Genomic DNA, 22,827 nt, shown 5'->3' with positions numbered 1-22,827 from the left:
AGAAAATTTCTTCCGTTGTTTAATTTATAACTTTCTACTACACAGTAGCACAGTCTATTGTTAGATGCACATCAGTTGTCAGTTAGTTGGAATCTTTGTTTCTGTTATGCATAATTGAAATGTTTTTTCCCTGTGGTCATTTCTGCTTTGTAATGTTATTTTAAATACCATGCCCCAGATTCAAATCTATACCAGGTGAGATAAATCCAGTGTAACTTTTTTACCTGGAATGAGAAATTCTATACTCATGTGAAGAAATTAAATTATTAAAAATGAGCGTGGAGGGTTTTTTTTCCATCATAATCTTTTCACCTTATGAAAAATACCTGAGTTTTGTATACGAATACGCATTGAATAGATAAGGTTGGAAGCAGAAATTACAAAATCAATGTTTCATCCCCTCTAGATTAAATATTTTATTTCTCACTGTAGCTGATATCTGGGTGCCACTGAATAAATATTATGTCAGAGAGGGGCTTTCATTATGTTAATATGGCGGTCTGTTGGAGCTATGCTGATACAATTGGCTGAAAACACGTAAAGCGCCACATGCACTTTAATTTATCTGACAATAGTGGTTTCTTCAGGAAAAGAAAAATAATTAATTTAAACCTATGCATCCGTTGGTAGAACAAGAGTTTGTAAACTGAACTGACTTAGAAACATATTCAGATAGAAATTATGGTCCACTTATATAAGAATCATATAGTAGTGCGTTTTGGTCCCCAGATGCTGCTGAGAGGTACAAATACTAGGAATTTGGCATTCACAATGAAAATTGCCTTCATCACAGCTGGTAAAATGGCATGTAGTATGTTCCATAAGAAATCCAATATTCCTTCTTCCTGCTTAGGATGTCCTGCATTTGTTGAGAGGAGCTCCTCGAGAAGTCACACTACTACTGTGTAGACCACCAAAAGATGTTCTTCCAGAAATAGAGCAGAGCGCCCTGGTAAGGCAAAGCTGCTGTCAGTGAACTTGCTTCTTGCAAACAGCAACCTTGTTTATTCTCCATGTCCATCTATTCCATTTCTTTCCCTTCCCAGCTTCAGCACAACCACTAAAATTCAACTGATTCTTCCTTAGAAACCAAAATAAAAGAAATCTGACCAATGTGAATCATGTTTATCCCAGTCCAACAACTTTTGGTTTGCAGTGCCATCACTGTAATGAAACAGCACATGCCCATTCAGATCCTCTAGTGATGCTTCTAAAAATGCTGTACTAGATCCTCAGCCAGAAACTGCAGATATTGTCAACTGCAGCTGCTATAACTCATGGGCTTGAGGTAGCTATGTAACTCCCCAAAGTGAGAGGAATAAAGAACTTTAGCTATCCAGGTTACCTCTTAATAAATTTAAATAAATGAAATAATGGTTTCAACTGGTTATTCAGCTTCTTATTTGTAGCAGAATCTACAGGGTTTGAGGTGAGAAAGAGGGGAAAAAAAGGAACAAAATCAAATGGCAGAGACTAAATTACAGCCGTTATGTGTGCTAGCATTATTATTCCTGCTTCTTGAACACAACTCATGGATACATACACAAGTACTTTTATAATGCATTTGCATTACTCTTGCTTCATGCAGAATGGCCCATTCATGGTTCCTTTTCCACCAGGATTTATAAGAGCTGACCAAAGTCAGACAGAAATGCCTGTCAGAGCCATCTCCAGATAACAAACTGTCTTGTGTTGCTCAGTGTGTCCCCACAATGTGTCCTTGGCTGATTTCTATGGTCAGTCACACTGGAGTCAAATCTGGAAGCCACTTCTACACAATCAAGAAAATATAGACACAAAGTCAAGGTATGATATTAAAAGAACTAAAAAAAGGACCACCTCTAGCAAAGAATGCATTGGAAAAGAACTTGTGTAGTAGTTCCCTGTCTGGAACTCCTGAGGAATATGAAAGATAAACATCAAGACAAAACAGTTATCTACTGAGAGAGTATCTCCCTCTGTTTTTCTCTCCCACCTACCATTTGATATTTTCATATTTAGATGGTTATCGATATTGCATCTTCACATTATTCTGTTCTTAAAGGAAAGAAGATGGGAGATAAAAAAGAATTACACTAACCTTTCTCTTATTTTAATAGACTCCAGCACCATCTCCAATTAAGGAGTTTGTGGCAGAAATGCCAGGCGGTACAGAGGTAGTAAATAGTATGGACCAATATACCAGTGATGAAGGTAGCACCTCTCCAGACCTTGAAGACTGCTTGGATTCTCCAGTGGGAGCAGATTTCAGTGAGCCTCCTGAAGAGGACAGCTTAACTTATGAAGAGCAGGAAGCTGAGTTTCAGGAGAGACCCATACAGAAACTTATGACTCCCAGCGAAAGTTTCTATAAACATCTTTGGAAGTTCCATCAAGAAACTGCCAGTTCTGAAGTCTTCCACTCTCTAGAGGAAGAAGTGAAGCAGAACTGCTACTCACCGTGTGAATTTGGATGGGCCAAATGGTAAGGAATACTCTGCAGCCTTTCCTTTGGCTCTTAGAATTTTGAAAGCAAATTCCTTAGATTTAAGTACAGGGTTGTCTGCTTCTAATCACTGCTGATTACTGAGGATTTTGCTTTATTATTTATTCTGAGTATCCTAACCTGCTGTCTCTATTTACTCTCATCATCTTAGAATTTTGTGCATTTGTTGCATTGCATGACAGTTGTATGAGTGCTGCACTACTGTAATAATTTTTGCTATTCAGCTGAAGTTGGCTGCAGCTTGAAATCACAGGAAAGACTCTTGACTTAAATAGAAACTAAAGACTTTCTTATTTATGATATGATCTCATAATTTCAGTTCTCAGATTTGAATAGGTACTGAATTTATTGTATGATATTTTACTTTCAATTTTTTTCATAGAAAATTAAAAAAAAGCTCACAAGACAAACATTTATTGAGGACAAAAAAATTATCAGAACGGAAAGGATTGATAGAAAGACAAGTAAAAGAACTCCTTTAAGCCTAAAGGTCTCTAGGAGGCCTTTAACTTGGAGCTGTAGTATTTTACCTAGAAACTAATTTCTATTTTTCCACACAGTCATTTGGTCCTCGAGTGAGTCCAGAGAAGGGCAATGAGGCTAGTGTAGGGACTGGAAGGCACATCATATGAGGAGCAGCTGAGGGAGCTGGGGATGTTTAGCCTGGAGAAGAGGAGGCTGAGGGGAGACCTTATCACCACCTGCAACTACCTGAAGGGAGGTTATAGAGAGGTGGACGATGGTCCCTTCAGCCAAGTAACAGGAGATAGGACAAGGGGAAATGGCACAAAGCTGTGCCAGGGCAGGGTCAGATTAGAAGTTAGGAAAAAAATTTTTACTGAAAGAGTTGTCAGGGCCTGGAACAGGCTGCCCAGGGAGGGGTTTGAGTCACCATCCCTCGATGTGTTTAAAAAAAGGGTAGATCAGGTACTTGGGGATATAGTTTAGCATAGGACAGGAATGGCTGGACTTGATGATCTTAAAGGTCTTTTCCAACCTTGTGATACTGTGAAATCATTTTTATACTCTTGACATTCGTCAAGCACAGAAACAGCCAGATTCCACGTCTGGGGAGTCACAGCACTAGCTAACTGCAAGTCAAATGGGATCATAATGGCTATTCATACTTTCAGCTACTTTCCCTTGAAAGGTGAAGCTTTACTCACATTCATGAGTGAAGCTCCTGCTTGCATTTATGCTTCTCTATTGCTGAGAATAAAACCAGCAGAAACATGTCTGTAGCAACCATATTTGCCAAGAGATACAGTTTCAACAGAACTAAGTTTCTTGTGGTAAAATAGACATTCCGAGGAAAGGTTTGGATTTTTCCCAAAAAGGAAGTTCCAAAATAAATGTTTTTGCTTGGTATGTTCTTAGTATCATTTAGTTTCAGCTTTTCCATTTTCAAAACATAGCCAGAGTCATTTAAGACAGCATGCTTTTAAAATATTGTTTTAAATGCAATCTGTTTAAATGGTCATTCCAACTAAAAGCATATTAAAAAATGCAGAAGGACACAGCCATTAATGAAAGAATTCCTCTTGGTTAAGGAGAAATTTCTTTTCTTCAGATTGGTTAAAACATTTAATGCAAGCGGAGAAATCTTCTGACAGGTATTCTAAAAGTTCCCTGCTCAGGGTTTCAAATGGAAAATTCCTTTCACTCTTCTTCTCATTGCCACCAATAAGAATCTTTGAAAAATCTGCTTTGAAAAAATTTAACCCATAGTTTTCCTCTGTGAATTCCAGGTGCAGGGATCATAAGATTCCAATTGAAAGTCGAGCATGTTAGTGGAGCTCATGTATGGGCCCGCAGGACCAAGACTCATGTTATTTCCCATGGTGACATAGAGATGGGCTAGAAGCTAGGATATGATTAAGCCACTGCTGGCTCAGTGCCCTGAGCTTGTGTAGCTCTGCCAAACACCCTTCACATCTGCTGAAGGTCAGTCAGCACTCCACTAGCATGTGACAGCTTCTATGACACACACTGACTAATGTCCATTGAACTCACTTCTTTCCTCTCCAAAAGAAAGGAGCAGACTGCTTATCCTTAAACATTCAATTATCCTAGTCTTCTTCCACAGTATTGTAAGTATCTATTGTCCAGTTATTAACACAGGAACTGTCACCTTTCTTTTCAGCTTTGCTGTGCTACTGGAGATGGCTAACTTCTCATTTCCTCCCTGCACAGATACAAGTTAATACACTAGATTTGTTCCCTCACTGAGGGCATGCAGCACAAGCCATAAAGTTTTTGTTATTTTCATTAGTATTTCAAAACTACAATCAAAGGCTACTAGCAATATCCAGCCAAAATGCCTTTTTTGCTACTTTGCTTTGTATTTTCTTTCTGACTATAGACAACTTTGGAAATGAGAGTTTAATACTGGGGATCTTTTGTTATTTCACACAACCCACAGAATTTGTGTTCCTTTTAGTTATGTATGTTTGTTTGGACATGGCAGATACAGTCCTGGTCCATCAGTGTGAAAGATCCTAGGAGTATGTTATATATAAAATGATATAGCATCTTTGTTGTGTGAAGCATTTATAAAACTTATGCTGTTTTAAGTGTTTTAAAGATGAATTAAGTTTAGCAATATTTCAGTAAATATTGATATGAAGAAAACATACTTTTTTTAAAAAAAAGTGTTTCAAGCATTTCTATTAGCTTTAATGGTAAACTTAATGAGACAATACCGTAGTAGTCTATTAGGTTCATTAGGGACAGCAGCCAAAACAATAATAAAACACATATGTTTACAGTTTGGGCTTGAACATTAAAAATGCTGTATACTGTCTCCAGTAGAGTGGAATAAAATCAATAATTTTAATTCAAGGAAGGGAACGAATCCATTGATTTCCACAGGACAACTCTTATGCTTCAAGGCATGCGTAAGAATAAAAACAGGCTTATAAAGAGGAGTCAGGACTTTTATTTTTTATGGAGAGACCGGAATAATATTAGATATTGTGTTACTGTTCTGTGCTTTAGTTATCAAGTAAAGAGCTGTAGGAGCCAGGAATGTGGGTGGCATTCCTTTTTCGAGAAAAATTTTAGTAGTACTCTAATGTACATACACACTTGAGTTGTTTATGGCAGATGAAATAATTAACGGTATAGGAATTGTGCAATTATTCAAGAATCAAAGTACTGATTAATGCCTTAAAAAAAAAAAGTACAAGATTTTGCAAAGGCTGTTTTCAAATTTGGAAAGTTTTTTAATCATTTAACTAGGTTTGCAAAAATACTGATTACTTGTTTATTTCTGTAGTAACACTGAAGCACCCAGAATTCAGTTAAAATTAAAATAACATTGTGTATAAGCAGTAGATTTTTCAATGGCCGTCTGGAGGAAAACCCCAGAACTACAATCTTTTTATTTTCCAGCCACATATTTAATAAGACTGATGATGACCTATCGAACACAAAATGTATGCCTGAAACTTTCTCTCTAACCCCTATTGATGAAGAGTATCTCACTGTCAGCTCAACATCTGTGACCTCACTTTCACGCGGAGGAAGCTCCGAGACACTCTCCACAACCATGGTGACCCCACAACCACGTGCTTGTGGCCCTTCCTCATCATCCCTGCCTGCTAGAGAGACGCACAACAGTGACAACGAATGGGAAGACTTGGAGGAACTAGAGGAAGAGAAGGAAGAAAAGGAAAATTGTACTAGGGTATGTGATAGATACCAGATTATTAGCAGGTAGAATGTGACAAGGGAAGAGAAACAATTTTAAGAATTCATAAGCATTAATTTGAACTTTTTATATATGTTGCTTCTGAATGGCTTTTATTACTTTCCTGAATGTCCACAGCCTTCAAGAAAAGCAGACGTCCCTCTATGCCCAGGTCTCCAGAATTCTTTACCATTTGCTTCTAAGGCTATCTCCTTGCTTTTGCCATCTTACTATTTCTTCAACTTTGCGTCATTCTGCAATATTATTCCCAGTGTACAAAGGCCTAAAAGCCTTCTAGTAGCCTCTAAAATTAATTGGAGTCAGCTACCTCAGTTTTTTTCCATCATGTTTTAAACTCATGTGGAAAATCATTTTGTTACAGTGATACTACTGTAATCTCCTGATAAGAAAGTATGATCCTTGTGCTAATTGCTGATTAAAATAGAGGGCTTAGTCTTGCCAAATGCTGAACATCTTGAATTCCTGCTGATACTAATGAGCTCTGAATTCCTACTAATTTGAGAGCACTGAGGACAACGTTTAGGCCCAGCTATTTCCTTCAGTAGGACAACGACAACAATAGTAATCTCTGCACTCCACTATTGCAACGCTTTTCAGCTCAGAAAACTCCAAACCTTTCTTTACACATTTCAAATTCCCAAAGTTCAGTCCGCAATGGCATTCTCTGCCTTATTAGTCTCTGTCAATCAATCACGCCCTCTCTGCCTTATTAGGCCCCCATCAGTCAATGAATCAATCACCATGAATAACCACTAGGTAAAAAAAGAAAATAAAAAAATTAAAATTAATTCTGGAATAACACAGATACAGATCAAAGAAACCCTACGTACACTCTTATTTATGCCATCTGAGGATCTTATTTCTATCTGCATAAAAAAAAAAGGAAGATGTTAATGAAGCAACAGAAAATGCATCAAATATCTTGTGCTTATTTTAATAGGAAATGGAGATCTTTGTGACTTTGACAAAATCAGAGAACAATGGTTATGGATTCTCTGTAGTTTATAACAAAGCTGACAACTGCCTGTATGTTGATGAAATCTTGAATGAGCCTGCCCTGTCTGATGGAAGACTAAAAAGAGGAGACAGAATCATTATGGTACAGTAATAATTTGAGTTTATACAGAGGAGACAATATTTGCAGATCAATGTCACTTAGCTTTGGTTATTTTAGCTTTTTTTCCTTCTATAGGGTCCAGTTTATCACTTATTTAGGCATGCAAGTGCAAATGGGTCCTATAATAAATGCAATTCTACTGACTTTACTAGGACAAATTTCAGACTGAATAAACTGTACAACTAGGTAAATAGTGTGCACTATCTGCTAGCAAGACAACAAAGACTTTAAATGCCTCCACAGTTAAATGACAAACTGAATTAATGTAATAAGACAGGTGACATGCAAAGGATGCAGGAGTTATGTCCCTTGTAATGTATGAATAAAACCTGTTTTCAGCTTGGTTCATCTTTAGTTTCTTGCATTAGGGTATCTTCCTTGGGTTTTGCTACAAGACCTTGAGTTTGAAGAAAAAGCTGGTTTTTATGAAAACACTGCATTCAGAAAAATAAAAGTTCAAAAAGAAATCTAACTGCAATCTTAACTGTATAATTTACTAACATTAAATACAGCAGCAAAGCAGTAACATGAAAGTGAATACCAATGTAAGTTCATATGTAAAATTTAGAGTGGAGGAAGAAGTACATGAGGGTCAATGAGAGCTGTGACAATTTTTTGCGTGTTTGTCATTTAGGTGAATGGAATTGATGTAACATCTTTACCATGCAATGAAGTCCTGACTTTACTGCAAAGCTCTCCTCCTGATCTGCACCTTGTGGTTGGTCGTGCTGACAGTGACCCACGTCCTTCTATTAGGCCAGACGAGATTCCTGAAATTACTCTTACAAAAGGTGCCAATGGACAGCTAGGTGTGTTTAAATACTATGCATACTCTTTTGGACAGAGATAATAATAATCCTAATCCACTGTGGTCTTGGATCAATATGATACCCCACTTATGAACAAGGAAAGGACAGCTTTATTTTGGGCAAGGCCTTAAGAGAAGACCAGTATCTCTTTATTAGACTAATGAAGGTAGTTGGAAAAGTTATCTCTATATTATTACCCTATCAGCTAATGTTTCTGGCAGATGTCCAGTCATATTTTCATGTTACAAATACACAGAAGTTGTTGGTAGTTTGATAATAATGTCTTCTACCTGCTGAAATACATAAATACTATTTAGAGGTATTGGGAAAAAAAAAAAAAAAGAAAAAAGGGCAAATTTTCAATAAGGTGAGCTACTAGTTAGGGCAACAGGTTCCTATTCAAAAAAAGTCCACACAAATCCTTGACTCAGCACAGACATAAGGCTTTATCCACATTGTGCATTACAAGTTGTGAAAGAAATCCCTGCAAGGTGAGTATCTTTGTATTTCTGCAAAGAATGGTGAGCACTACACACACATAAACCTGTAGACCAAGGAAACAGTATAGGTACATTTGCCCAGCTACAGCATCCTGTTGCCAAGTGCAGAAACTAGTTTGTTCAGAGGTAACAGGAGTCTGCAATGATACTCAGGCTTTGCACTGTACAGATACTTGTCATATTTCTCTATTCCCTATGCTACTCTGCAAGGCACTTAAACGCTCTGGTAACGAAGATGTTACTGATATGCAGTTAAATGTCCTATTCAAATGACTATTCAGTATCAGTTGAAATAAGGCACTATGGAATAGCTAAAGTGTAGAAATGGACAATGCATTTTTTTTCCATACTTTTTCAACATCTAATTCCATTTCACTCTCCCAGTCCAACTCTTACTCCCCGTCTCACTGGAATAAGACTGCTCTGTATAATGGTGGTGGTTTGTTCAGCCTATCTTTCAATGCTCCACATCTATTCTGTTAGGCTGTATGTCACTAACAGTGAAATTCAAAATAAACTGCCACAAAAGACGCTTTCTCTGCATTATTCTAGGCTTGAAGCTGACAGGAGGAGCTGGAAGCAAATTACAAGGTATTTATGTGCTAGAGATAGTGCCTGGCTCTCCTGCCAGTGTGGAAGGCAGTTTGCAGCCACGAGATCAGATTGTTTACATCTGTGGACTGTGGACTGAGGGCATTAGCCTGGATGATGCAGTGAGAGTGTGTGAAGCTGCCTCCCAGAATGTCCAAATCAAAGCCACAAGGTAAATCTGAGCCAACAAGGTAAATCTGAGTATACTCTATCTCAATCCTAATGTTAAAGCAAGTTTCTAAATTTTACATCAACAAGTCAAATAATAAAACCAAGATAAACTCAAGAAAAATGTTTTACCTCAAAGGTCTGAATGTTGCAATTTGATACATAACATCCATGAGATATCTTAACTCCTTGAAATGGCAACTAACACAGTGAATACAAGTAAACTCGTATGACTTCAAAATTCATCATCCAAACACAAATGCAAACCCTTTAACTGTCAGGCTGGCCACCATTTTCAGATATGCTGTTTGCCAGGGAAATTTTTTTATATTTCCATCACTAGTGCCAGCCTTCTTCATAGAATCTCAGATTTACAAGTACAGGCAAGAAACTACCTCTGATGGGAAACTGAGTTACTTCTAAGAGAAGGATTTAGAAAGGTTACAAATGCAGCATTTAATCTGCAGCAAGTTAAGAATTTCCCTCAGTTCTTTCCTGCACTTCAGATTTACTGAGTTCTGCAGTCTGATAGAGAGATAGAAGTCTTGGACCAATACAGAAACAGCTTCCCAAATGTATATGAATAAGTTACATAACCAGGATTAGCAATAGTGCCTCTGTCACAGCTCTCAGAACGTCACTCAAACTTTATTGAAGTTTTATTAACTTGCACTGGCCCGCATCCTCATTATCCTGTACTTCTTGCTGTACAAGCAGTTAGTAAGCAACACACCCTGATCTGATCTTAAGAATTTACAATCTAAGGAGATAAACAGAAACATAGTAAAGGTCGTTCCTGCTTCATAGAAGGGGAACCAAAGCTGAATTCAAAATGCACCACGAAGCAATTCTGTATTGGGACAGATAGTCTAACAAGGTCTCTCTTTCCTTAACCCAACTAAATAAAATATTTCACTATTGTTAAATACAGTCAACTGCTCTTTAGGAAAGCACCATAAAAAAAAACAACAACATAGAAGTACAACTACAATTTAGACAACCTACTTTCCAAAAATAATTTTCACATGTGCTTTTACAAAGCATGCAGCTCTTAACGGCTCACATGTAACTTTTTCTGCCCCCAGAAATGGCAATCCAGTGGTTCCCATAGAGCAGGAAAATAGTAAGTAAGGCTAACATTTTTTGGTTTTTAATTCAAAATTTACTTCTGGTTTTGGAAATAAGTATAGGATACCAATTCATTGCAATTAAAACATATTAACAGATTGTAACTTGGCATTCAGTATTTCTGTTATAACTATTCTAAGGATCTGAAGAAAATTTGGTAGCTCTTTAAAGATAGAAATAAAATGTATAGTTCGCTGTAAGAAAATTATTTATTGCATTTTGTACACCAACACTTTTTGAGCTACTGTTTAATATGAAACACTACATCATCATCATCTAGACCAACTTTTTAAACTGCTATTAGAAAGTCTACAGAAAATCAGGCAGCACTAATATCCCTTAGTTAATATAAGAGCATTCCCTAGTAGGAATGCTCTTATATTAATGACACAAAACTTCAATAATCATCAACGCTACAAAGGCTTGTCCAGAACTGCTTGATCAGTAAGAGACATCTCAGTAAGCAGAGGCTGCATCTACAGCATCAGGTGGAAGGATAGGTGTTACAGCTTCACATCACTATGTAGAAAGTATATTAGCTATGCAAATAATACTTTCCAGTGTACACTTGGCTGGGACATTTAGTCTAGGCCTGACCCACAGTTTCATTTGCCTGGCTGGATGTCTGATTTTTTTAAAAAACCATGCAAAGAAGAACTGAAAAAGCAATCTTGTACCAGAATTGCTTACATGTCTACCCTCATCTGAATACTAACGTATGGCTACCTGAATAAATTATTCCAAGTCAAGCCAGTTGCAGATTTCTTGCTCTACAACAATTAGTTATGTGGGGCTTTTGTAAACCGAGGCAGCTTCTTTCACTCACTGAAGAGCAACCTTTATTAACGTGTACTAAAGTTATGTATACTCTCATTTACTGTGGTATAATACAGGCTGCCCAAGAATATGCTGCCCAGGGGTGTTATGGAGTCTCCTTCTCTGGAGATATTCAAGACCCATCTGGATGCCAACCTGTGCAATATGTTCCAGGGAACCTGCGTTGGCAGGGGGGTTGGACTCAATGACCTCTCCAGGTCTAACCCCTACAATTCTGTGATTCTGTGATAAATAAAGCAAGGTAAATGCATACCCTGGTAGGACTTTGCTTACACATCCTTGCTCCACGAGCTTCACAGATTCCAAATTTTCTCCAGATACCTTCAAAATACGTACCAGATCTGATCAATCTTCAATACAAGTTTATGAACTCTAGAAAAGTACAGTTACCTGACTCTCTTCTAAAACAAGATTTTTCCCTTTCATAAGCACTTTTTAAAAAATCCATAGTAATTTGGTATTTGGTGTTTTGTTTTTTATCATGTCAAGTAGATTTATAGATAAATCTATAATAATTTGCTCTAAAGGAAGCAAGCTTTCATTTTATAGACTTTCTTACTTACAAAAACACATACTAAAATTGCAAATCCAACAGGGAGCTTTTTCTTTTTTTTCTATTCTTTAAACCACAGAACACTCATCATTTTTTATAATTCATACATCAAGACTACTTTGTGAAAGACCAAGATACGATAAAGCCAAACCCCAAAACCTGGGGTGGGCAGGTATAGGTGGGATTGTCAAGAAATGCACAGAATCACAAGGTTGGAAGAGACCTTTGAAGATCATCAAGTCCAACCATTCCCATCCTATGCTAAACCATATCCCTAAGTACCTCATCAACCCTTTTTTTGAACACATCCAGGGAAGGTGACTCAACCCCCTCCCTGGGCAGCCTGTTCCAGGCCCTGACAACTCCTTCAGTAAAAAATTTTTTTCTAATATCCAATCTAAACCTGCCCTGGCACAGCTTCATGCCATTTCCCCTTGTTCTATCTCCTGTCACCTGGCTGAGGAGACCATCACCCACCTTTCTACAACCTCTGCATATATCTGTCTCTGCAGACATTAACACACCCTGCTTCTTCTTCTGCCTGTTCATTGCCTTATGTCTAGAATGACTTGGTCTGATCTCTGATTGCTGTTACAATTTTTTAAAATAGCAACGACTGAAATGCAGTATCTCTTCAATTCATCACAATTGTTTATATCACTGTGCAAATTGGCACACATATTCATGTAGTAGCATCTCAAACTGCTTCATATAGTATCAATATTGGATATTGATGCTTTGATTAATAATTAAGTACAGAGCTTACATTCCCTTGTGTATAGGAACGTCAGCAGGAGGTCTGTCAGAACAAACTTATCTGTGTGCTTTCAGGGCCACCTGCTGAGACAGAGAAAGACACTATTTCTATCTCAAATGGAAACCTGAATTCCCGAGAACAGCATCTGCTGCATCAACAAGGTAAGGAAGTCTGTATTTTCCAATTTGGGTTGTAGTATTTTGTGCCCTCTTTCAAAGAAAATAAATCTGTAGGTGGTACCGACAGCACCTGGGAAAGATTAATTTTTCATAAAAAAAACCCCCTGCCTTCCTCAGAGTTTCAGAGTGCATTTACATATTACCTGCTGCCCATCTGGTATATCTGACCTTGTAACATGCAGCTTTTAAAGCTTGTTTGGTTACTTGCTCCCTGGGAAGTAAAAAATCCGCAGGGATGATGCGCAGATGGCTCAGTTCACAGTTGTAGAGTATAAGCCCACAGGAGTGAGTGGGGTTTTTTTTTTTGCATTTCACATGTCAGATACAAAATGTTTTATTATGTCTCTGCATATGATTTTGAATGTTATACTATGAAACATTTTACCAATACAACTGTGTAAAAATTGTTGCTGCTTTTTCAGAGAAGCATTTTCAGGGAACAAACCACAGTGCTCAGCAAAATGCTCCTGATTCACCAGAATGCAAGGTAAGGGACAATTTTATCAAATGTGAGACAGTCCATCCATCAAGTGGAAGGAGTTATATGGGGCAAGATTTTTTTCAATAGTGGTATTTAACGTATTTGCTTTCTCTCCAGTTTCTCTTAAAATGTGAATATAATGCATTTGGAGAGTGTTCTGTAAGGTGTTGAATTGCTTCAGCATTCATGAACTAGAATATGCTCAGCATTTCCTAGGGTCAGACTCTTTGATGGCTGTTTTTCAATGTATAATATAACCTTTCTACCAGCTGGGTAATACAAGCATGACTCATAAATTGTAGCCTCGCGATAGTACTGTTAACAGCTTACATGATTAATCTTTAACTGAGAAATAAAGTAGCTCAGATTAAAGATACAGAATGTCTCAACATGGGATTCTGGGGGAAAGGAGTGTAATTATAAAGCATTTTCCACAAAAATCTTTGAAACCTTAGATTAATAAGTTTCATCCTGAAATTCTCAGATGGGACATTACAAAGAGGGTAAAATTACTCTATACCTTTGAAGTATGATGTAGCATTGGCATAAGCCATAATGATTTGAATTTGGAATTGAATTTGAAAAAGTAATGCCATATTAAAACTATGAACTCCTAAAAGAAATAATTTCAACAAGCTTCAAAATGCTTACAGGTGTAAACATCACTTCTGTTCATGCAAATGTTGAGAATAATGTAACTTGGAACTGAAATTACAAACACTGGGACTGATGGGAATAGATTTACTATTTTATCATGACTATGGATTGCTACTGTTTCATTAAAATTAGACCTCCAACCTGGCAGAAAAATTGCAATTAGTGCTTCTTCCTCACCACTTGATCCATGATGGTTTGTCTCTTCAACTTGCTAAAATCATTTCTGAGGATGATATTTCCAGTACTGGAACTAGTAATGCTGCAAGTCACAAACATTTCTAGGTTGCTGCTATTTCTGACATAATACTTGACCCTAAAAAAACAGCTGATTTTAAAAATGGAATGAATTGCACAGAAACAGATTGGTCAGTTGTGGTTGCAAGGTTAAGATTTTCATTATAGAAAAATAATGGAATTTGTACTGTATTACTGTCATGCTAGAGACTAGAGTGACTTGTTTGTCAGTGAAGGTGATGTATTTTTTTCTATTATAAGCAGATTACAAAAGCACTTTTCCTTGTTATTTTTTCCCACCAGCAATTATAAAAATGAGATTATGGAAGTACGTACTATTTGCATTCTGATACTTATATGCAGCTGCTATGTTAATCACTGCATGTTCAATGTGCCTTTTGAAGTACAGAATATATCCAATAATATACATTAGCCAGCAATAACTGTGAAGTATAATGGGATTCTTTGGAATTTAAACTGGAAACAACACACAGCCCTGAATAAACTCCACCCTTTTCTATTTTAGGACTTCATTATTAAGATTGAGCTAGAAAAAGCAGAAAATGGAAGCCTAGGATTTGCGCTGGTAGGTGGAAGAAATGGCAGGGCTATCCTAATAAAAGCCATCAGCCCAGACAGCATCGCAGATTTAGATGGGAGGCTTCAAGTTGGTGATATCCTACTTAAGGTAATGCTTGTTCTTCATTGTTTTGGCCTACATCTCTCTAGTTACTCTATCCTGAGCATTCCGTTCAGTATAAAGTTTGTGCAGACTGGAAAACTGAGGCTGTTGGCACAGCAACACGTAGATGGTGTTCATCAGCAATTACTCTGTAGTGTTGCTATGCCCACTGAGGATTACATGTGAAAAAACCCCAGGTGGGGGAGAAGAGTTAACTGCCCAAGCATACAGTAAACCAGGAGGATACTGGGAAGAACCGTCGGTGCCACTGCAGTATTATCAAGATAAGCAAAAAGCTCTTGAAGCAGAGCTTTTGAATCTTTATTTGAAATGAAGAGTGGGGGAAACAACACCCTCTTAGTGTCTCAGAAAAGATACAAACTATGCTGTTGTGGTTTACTACTGGCAATCACAGTATAAAGTAGAGGATCAAGGAAGTTAGTAAAATGGGAGGGGTTGAGGACACATGAATTGCAAATAAGTTATATAAAAATTGCTCAGTGCTGAAAAACATGAATGAAAATCTTTCTGTTACAGCAATACAGAACTACGTATCATTGTTTTTCAGGTGAATGAGACTCCTGTGTCTGGTCTGCCACGCCAAACAGTAATAGATTTGCTGCGCCAGGCTCGAGGCACCGTTCAACTCACTGTCTGCCGAAGCATGGCTTTGCATTGGGCTTATTCAGGCAACCAGAGCAACAGCATACCTTCACCCTCCAACACAAAAGCAGAGGCTGGTAAGGAGCCACATCCACTCAGTACATGATAAAGAGTCTCATTATGCATTACCCGAATTCAGCTTTCCTCTTAGGAAATAATTTGGTGCTACTAACTTTACAATTAGTCCTGATTCACAGCTGTAGATACGAACGCATTTTTCACCTTGTTGTGCAGCTCTGGCTAATCTACTCAAGGCATAAAACCAAAGGGAAGGAATGCCCAAGTGTGATTTTTTAAATCTAGGAATAGTAGAAGCAAAGCTGCAAGACCTTCAAAGATGCTTTAAATCAGTTTATGTTTTTACATCAAGAATGCTCCGGGTCAATACTAACTTTACTCAGTTTTATACAACCCACTGATATGTGATTACTGACCTAGCTGCTAAATTATATTCCCCATGAATTTCACATTCCAGCACTCCTACCTTATCTCTTGGAAGCATTCCACATCCTGTTCTGCATGGCAGACAACTCCTCTCCCTTCAGTGTTTGTTCATGTTCAAATCTAGAAGCCTCTGCTCCCAGGTTGATTGCTGTTAATTTGAGAGCACACCCACCAACACAGGACAAGAACCTAGAGAGCTGACTAACTCTAATTGAAGAAACTTGTGCTGCAGGCTCTGCTCTACCAAATACTCAAAATTTAAATATTAATTAAAGCTGGGCGTGGAAGCAAGTGCATATTATTACTAATAAATTACGGGTATAGAGTCCTCAAATTTCTTATTCTTTCAACACTGAAATGTTTTCTATGTGGTGAAATTTCAATGGGAAGAATACAGAATTCCTCCTTAATGTACCCTCTGGCCTGCTGGTTACAGCTGTGAAGCCACTGCCATTGCTATTTGCTTTCTCCCCAGCTTACTAGGGAAAGATGCAGAGCCATCTGGATTTTGGATGTAATTTACAGCCAGCATTTATGCATCTAGTCAGCTTTACTGAAGCAAACTTTCCTGCATAGGTGTTTTAGGCAATCCTACTGTTAGGCAGCAGCTGCCTCCAGGGTTCAAGAATCTCAGGTTTTTTGGTATCTGTCAGATTGGGGGTAGTTTTCTTGAAGTCCTAACCTGTCCATAAGCACTGGATGCTCCTTCACCTACTGGAAGCTACCCTGTGTGTTTCAAGAGCAAAGCTTTCCCATAAAACCCCAAGGGTACTATAGAAGCACTAGCAATGGGATGGGTTAGAGAGGGCAGATGTAAATTCTTGTTCGATTTTTTTTTAACTGCTATTGGCACAAATGTCTATGTCCATGTATCTCCTGGAAACCTGAATTATGCTGGCTTCTTCAGTGGTGAGATATGGCATTTGTGCTGTACTAACCCTCTCAGAACATCCAGGAAAGGGATATTCCATGGCAGCTTCTAACAGTGTATCTCAGTGCCTCCTCCAAGATCAAGGTCCTTTGACGCAGGTGGCACAGAAGAAATGCATCTATATTTTCATGCTTTATAGGCATTTTACTTTGATTATGTTTTCTGGTATTCAGACTGTGCTGAGGAAAGCCTGAGAGCTCAACCTGTTTTCGAGGACGAAGAATCCAACCAGATGAGCACCAAGGTAAAATCAGAATTAGGCTTCTAGAAGTTATCAGGCAATGTGCTCATGTTTGTTGACAAATTGGGTTTGCTGCAATGCAGGCAAGAACCACACCTTCTTAATGAAAAAGGATTAATGTGAGGGAAGTGTGCTGCAGTGACTGAAACTGCTAACATTAGAGTGATTCAGGGGATTCCATGGAGATAAGGGCATATGATTAGTATAATATATATGCTAAAAGGGTGGGGGAAGGAAGGTTGCATTGTAATATTGGAAGGTTGCTTTATAATATTAGAATGAATTTTTTTATTCTCTTGCTATTCTTTCAGTATTTTAAAACAATATAATTTAAAAGATTTCTATGCAGTTGTCTTCCATTTATATTCCTAACTTCATGGCATCCAAACTTCTTCAAAGGTGGTTATGGTTTTGAATCTTAGTAAGTCTTGCAAGACATTGTACATTGAATTTTACAGTATCTATTATTTCTAAGTTTGCAATTGTAAAACCTGTCCTCAGAAGATGTGAGAAATATGAGTCATCTTCTTGTCCAGAACAAATTAAAAAAACAAACTGTGTCTCAAATAAAATAATGAAACCAGAAAAAGAAAAATGGAAGAAATCCTTGATGTGAATAAGCTGAGCAAACCTTGAAGATAAATTCTTTTGAGGAAGTTTTAAGTACGCTTAAACGGGTGTTGGAATTAAACTGGTAGAGACTGGTGAAATGTAAAATCAAAACAAGGTCATGCCTGTGATCTGACAAAGTGCACCCAAGAAATAATATAAATGAGAAGTAGGAGAGGTTACAGGTACCTTATTAGAATCCTGAGTTAGCAAAGTGTTAAGGAACCAATTTAGTTTTAAGCATGTGGTTAAGTCTATCTAGTTTAGCACAGCACATGCCTAACTTTAAGCACATGCTGATTTCTTTTTTTTCTGAATTGGTTCTATTAACTCTCTCTTCTTCATTCTTTCCAGCTTGCCCTTAGCTGTCTTCTATGAATAGAAAGCTATTTACATTTTACTTTATAGAACACAGTTGCCATCTACTCCAAAGATGCAGACTTTGAAAATGACAAGCTACTAAAAAACAAAGGTGCAAAAACGCAGCAGTAAAATATATTTCCTTGGCAAACAGAAAATAAGAAGCCATAGAGATCCATATAGAATTCTTCAATCAGTGTAGTCAGTAGGTGCAGAAACTGGGTAAATTAATTAATGTTTAAATAGGCAGCCATGAATTCCCCTATTCTAATGTGAAATACAAGCAGAAAAGAAAAGAAGGTGTAAGTAATAGCTACCATTAAGATTCAGTGGAGCATCAAGTAGTTTATACTCTGTAACATGCCAGGGTGGTTCTGAGTGCATCTGGAATATTAAGGAGGGAAAGTAGAAGAAACACCACTCTGAACTAAAATTTTAATAAATATCTATCAAGTGTTACAGCTGAGAAGGAGTCACTTCCACACGCTAATGGCAGATGTCCTGCATCATTATTTAAATACAGGACCCAGTGAGTCTCTAGAATGGAAAACCAACTACCAATGCTATTTTTTCTACTGCAAATGAAGGGGGATCAAGGATCTGTCTTCTCTGTTAGTTGAGTGCTACTTCTGTAGACCAGCTGCACCCTGTTTCTAACAGCTGGCAGCATTATGTATGAGCCAAAAAAAGGAAATTACTACCAACAATTCCATCTCAGACACTGGTGTGTTCTGCTGCCAAGAGCTGGGAAGAGAAGAGTAGAGTATGACTCATAATTCTTGTGATTGCATTTTCTTCATGACATCAGGGAGGATATAACTAACATGAAGCTTTTCAAAGTGTAGTCATGCTTGCTAAGTCTTAGAGAAGTCTGAAGACTGTATTGTTATGAAACTTGGAAACACAACTGGTGTGGCTTTTTACTCCTAGTAGATACTGCAATGCTGAATCAAAGTTACATACTTCTGAAAGTGAAAACTATTCTGTTTTCCCTTTCCTTCGTGGGTGAGGGACAATTCTTTACCAGATTTAAGAAAGAATGCTGATGAAAGCAACTATATTATTGATGTTTCTGTGTACTGATTTTTTCACAGCTTTTTCTTATTTTAAATCTGTAGGATCCAGAAAATACACACAATTCCCCTCTGCCAGGTCAGCTGACTGGACAAGAGTATAAGGATTTCAGTAACATTTCAGACAGGTAAGTCTCTGAAATGCAGTGAAACTATTGAAATAAATACTAAAGGATAACTTATTCTTATATTTCCAGAGCTGTCCTAATATGGTATGGAAAGGCACTGACGTGACCCAACTGTTAGAACAGTTCTACTGGAATGCAGCTCCATCTGCAGTAAGAGCTGCTAAACAGCTCCTGCACAACTAATAAGGCAAACGAAATGGAAGCTTCTAGGTGTAACAGCTCATGCAGACATGCCTAAGCCAGCTTTAGCCTTTCTAGCTGAGGAGAGAGACCAGTGGTAGCACTGCCACGTGTGTGTGTGGGCAGCATTCCCCATGGGTTTTTCTAAGTGTTCCAGGCTGGACCCTGTGCTACTGTGGCAGTAGTGATACAGATATTGAACTATAAACATCTGATCAAGAGAATTTGAGGATTTTACTCAAAGAAAGTATGTAGTACAAGAAGTACTTAACTTCAAAGTTTAAATCTACAGTACCATGGGAAATTAATGAATAACAGTGTTGCTAAGACAGAGGAGGTTTTATCTAGTACAATGATCACAGGATCACAGAATCGTAGGGGTTGGAAGGGACCTCAAGAGACCATTGAGTACAATCCCCCTGCCAAAGCAGGTTCCTTAGGATAGATCCATTCTGCTACAGAATATATGAAATACAATTATTTTCTTTATCACTTACAACCCATATAGATGGAGAAAAAAAAAAACAACAAAACCAAACCAAAAAAGAACCACATGTTTACATTTTAAACTTTATTTTTTATAAGAACAGTACTTGGCCAATCAGGATTGAAAAATCTTCTCTAACTTAGCCAGTTGCAGAGATGAAGTTTGAAAGAAGTTTTGAGCATCTGCAAGTGAGCACCTCCATATGAAAAAAGGCTCAGTGCCACTTGATGCTTTCACATTGCTAATGTAATATTATCTTGTGGTATATCAGGTAATCAGATGTGATATCTTGGTTGGTGTGCAGGGTGCATAAATGCATTCATTACTAACCCAAAGTTATCTTATATAGGAATAGCAAGTATCTTTATGGTTGTTTTGAAAGCAGGATAGGTTTCTGGCCCATCCTGTAATCTGAATCTTTTAACTACCACTATTTTCTGATATTTCTATTTTCTACTTGCAAAATATTCGTGCAACTAGAGCATGCACAGCCTGCAATGGTTACTGATATTTACAAACTTGTTACTATCTTCTTCTGTGTCTTCTACCTATAACATATTTAAGTGCTCTAAAACTTTCTAAATACTTTAGAAAAGAGTAACAATCAAAGCCTGTTTGGCTATGCTAGCCTAACATCTGAACAATGTCATGCATGAGAATTTTCTATAACTGTGATAAACCTTCCTTTCAATTGTTATTTAGGGCAGCTCTTTATGCAAAGTATATTGTTATCTCTTTGAAAAAATTGAATACCACATACAAATAATAGCGATTTTCACTAGCTGTATTTGCAAGCACTACTCCAGACAAAATGCTGCTATTACTCCTTGCACTTACATTCTTCAGAATTCAAATTAATTCTTGAAAATAGTTGCTGAAGAAAGTTATATGTGACAAAAAATAGATTAAAAACATAACCTTTGTATGGTTCAGATTATCAAAGCTTCTGCTGCTTCCATAAGACAATTCAATTAATGCTGTTTTACAGGTCACAGAGATATGCAGAATATGAAGGCTACAGAAGAGAAAGTCAGTTGTCTGAGTCGGACAGCTGGAACAATGAAGATGCTGATATGCCTCACAGGATTTCCATTCTACCTAGAAGTAACCATGCAAAAACTTTTCTTTTTTTTTTAAGATTACAGGCCAGCTCCTCCACCTTTGTACATTGAGAACAACACTTGTATACAAGCTAAGAATTTGCTCTTTGTATCTCAAAGACCAGGGCATTCAGGACACAATTTTTACCACTGATAAAAATGAAGGCCATCAAACCTTTGCAACATCCACCAGAAGGCAGTCAACATTAGGGTCTCTCCAACTCTTTTGGAGACCTGCAAGGAGGAAGGAACATGAGTTTGAATTTAGTTAATCAACCACAGGGAGGGCAGCTCTCCTGGCCTTCACCCAATTACCACTGGTCTGGGAACCTCTGCTTTGCAACTCCAGTTTCAAAAGGAAGATCGACTTCTTATTTTTAATTTTGGGGTTTTTTTTGTTTGTTTGTTTTAGGTTTTGGTTGGGATTTTTTTTAAATGTTATATATCATGTCTTTCCTCAAAGGAAAATCTCTGAATACCTTGAGTGTAAACAATTAGCTATAAAAACTCAGCAATTAAGAGGAAAAGTAAATTGTTAATTAATTTGAGCAACATAATTATATTTGTTCAAATCTCACACTAGTGGATAGTACAAAGAAATGACACATTGGCTCAGTGGCTGAACAAAAAATCCAAACATCACAATTTGGTTCAGAAGCAAATTTGTGGGAGCTTCCCAGTGCATAATTTAAAAACTTAATCTCTTAGATTGTCCCAAAATGAATAAAATAAAAGCAGATGGATTATCCTACTGGCTGGACGTAGAATGTGGCCTTTTTCACATATGAAAGGCAATGACAAAGAATGCTTTAAGAATCAGCAGAAAAAATTCCAGGAACTTACTACTTGTTATCACTGCATGCAATAGGTTCTTTTTTTAAAAAACATTCTCTGTCCCATATTGTTCCCATACAACTCCTCCAAAAAGTAAATGAAACACACAAAAATGTCTCAACACTTTGTTCCCCAAATCACCAAATTTATTTTATAATGACTTCATTAAAGCCTCAAGAACTTATGTTCAGCTTAAACACATGTGGAAGCACTTTCACAGCTCAGGAGCTAAAGCCCCTCTGATATCAGCAGTTTACAGAAATAATCTGCCTAGTTGTTCCTATAGGAAATTAAGCTGGTTTTACCCCATAAGAGAGAAGGGATCAAGCTGAGAATGCTGCCATATCCCATAGATTCTCTGATTTTTCTGCTGCTTCTTGCAATGAACTGCTGATGGCTTTTATCAGAAGTAAAACACAGTTATCTCCCTCACAAGCAAACAGGAAATTATAACCAATCTGTCCTCTACCACCTGCTCACTTGATCGGGAAGGGAAGAGAGCTGTACAGGAAATACCATGTTCTGTCTGGAGTGGGAGAATCTCTTCACTGGCACTCCCAACCAGTTAATAGAAACACCCTCACATCTGTGAGGGTTAGAGAACAGAAAGTGTCTTGGAAGTTCAGTCAAGGCAGTTGCAAGCTGTAGTCCAAGACAAAAGCATAGGAAGCAAAAAATGTTTGTACTTGAGATTACTTAAGAGTAGCAATGACATCTTGCAAAAAGACAAAAGAGCATTGATCCTCTTCTTCAGCCTACAACACACCTGTGGGACAGATCATCAGGTTTTCTGTGAGACATCCAGCATGTGTTATTCTTTGCTAAGTAGCTTATGACTAAAATGATTCCATAATTCCTCTGCCTCAAACCACTATTTTTTACCAAAC

General features: G+C 37.6%; 1 protein-coding gene across 1 annotated transcript in view; it reads left to right on the top strand.

Annotated features, from left to right (window-relative positions):
• Nucleotides 1-22,827, top strand: part of FRMPD2 (FERM and PDZ domain containing 2) — a gene marked incomplete at both ends in the record, with an annotated part of 57,681 nt that overhangs the window by 28,624 nt on the left and 6,230 nt on the right. Inside the window, 14 exons of the mRNA XM_084264523.1 lie at nt 854-952; nt 2,100-2,464; nt 5,879-6,173; nt 7,138-7,296; nt 7,949-8,123; nt 9,176-9,386; nt 10,468-10,505; nt 12,732-12,818; nt 13,259-13,323; nt 14,735-14,896; nt 15,459-15,630; nt 17,102-17,172; nt 19,257-19,339; nt 20,995-21,110. Coding sequence (XP_084120649.1) covers nt 854-952; nt 2,100-2,464; nt 5,879-6,173; nt 7,138-7,296; nt 7,949-8,123; nt 9,176-9,386; nt 10,468-10,505; nt 12,732-12,818; nt 13,259-13,323; nt 14,735-14,896; nt 15,459-15,630; nt 17,102-17,172; nt 19,257-19,339; nt 20,995-21,110 — 2,098 coding nt within the window. The remainder of the gene's footprint in view (nt 1-853; nt 953-2,099; nt 2,465-5,878; nt 6,174-7,137; nt 7,297-7,948; nt 8,124-9,175; nt 9,387-10,467; nt 10,506-12,731; nt 12,819-13,258; nt 13,324-14,734; nt 14,897-15,458; nt 15,631-17,101; nt 17,173-19,256; nt 19,340-20,994; nt 21,111-22,827) is intronic.

The sequence above is a fragment of the Gallinula chloropus genome (assembly GCF_964237585.1).
Source record: "Gallinula chloropus genome assembly, chromosome: 5".
Classification (NCBI taxonomy): Eukaryota; Metazoa; Chordata; class Aves; order Gruiformes; family Rallidae; genus Gallinula; species Gallinula chloropus.
The sequence above is the reverse complement of the archived record's forward strand: the minus strand, read 5'-3'. Positions and strand labels throughout refer to the sequence as shown.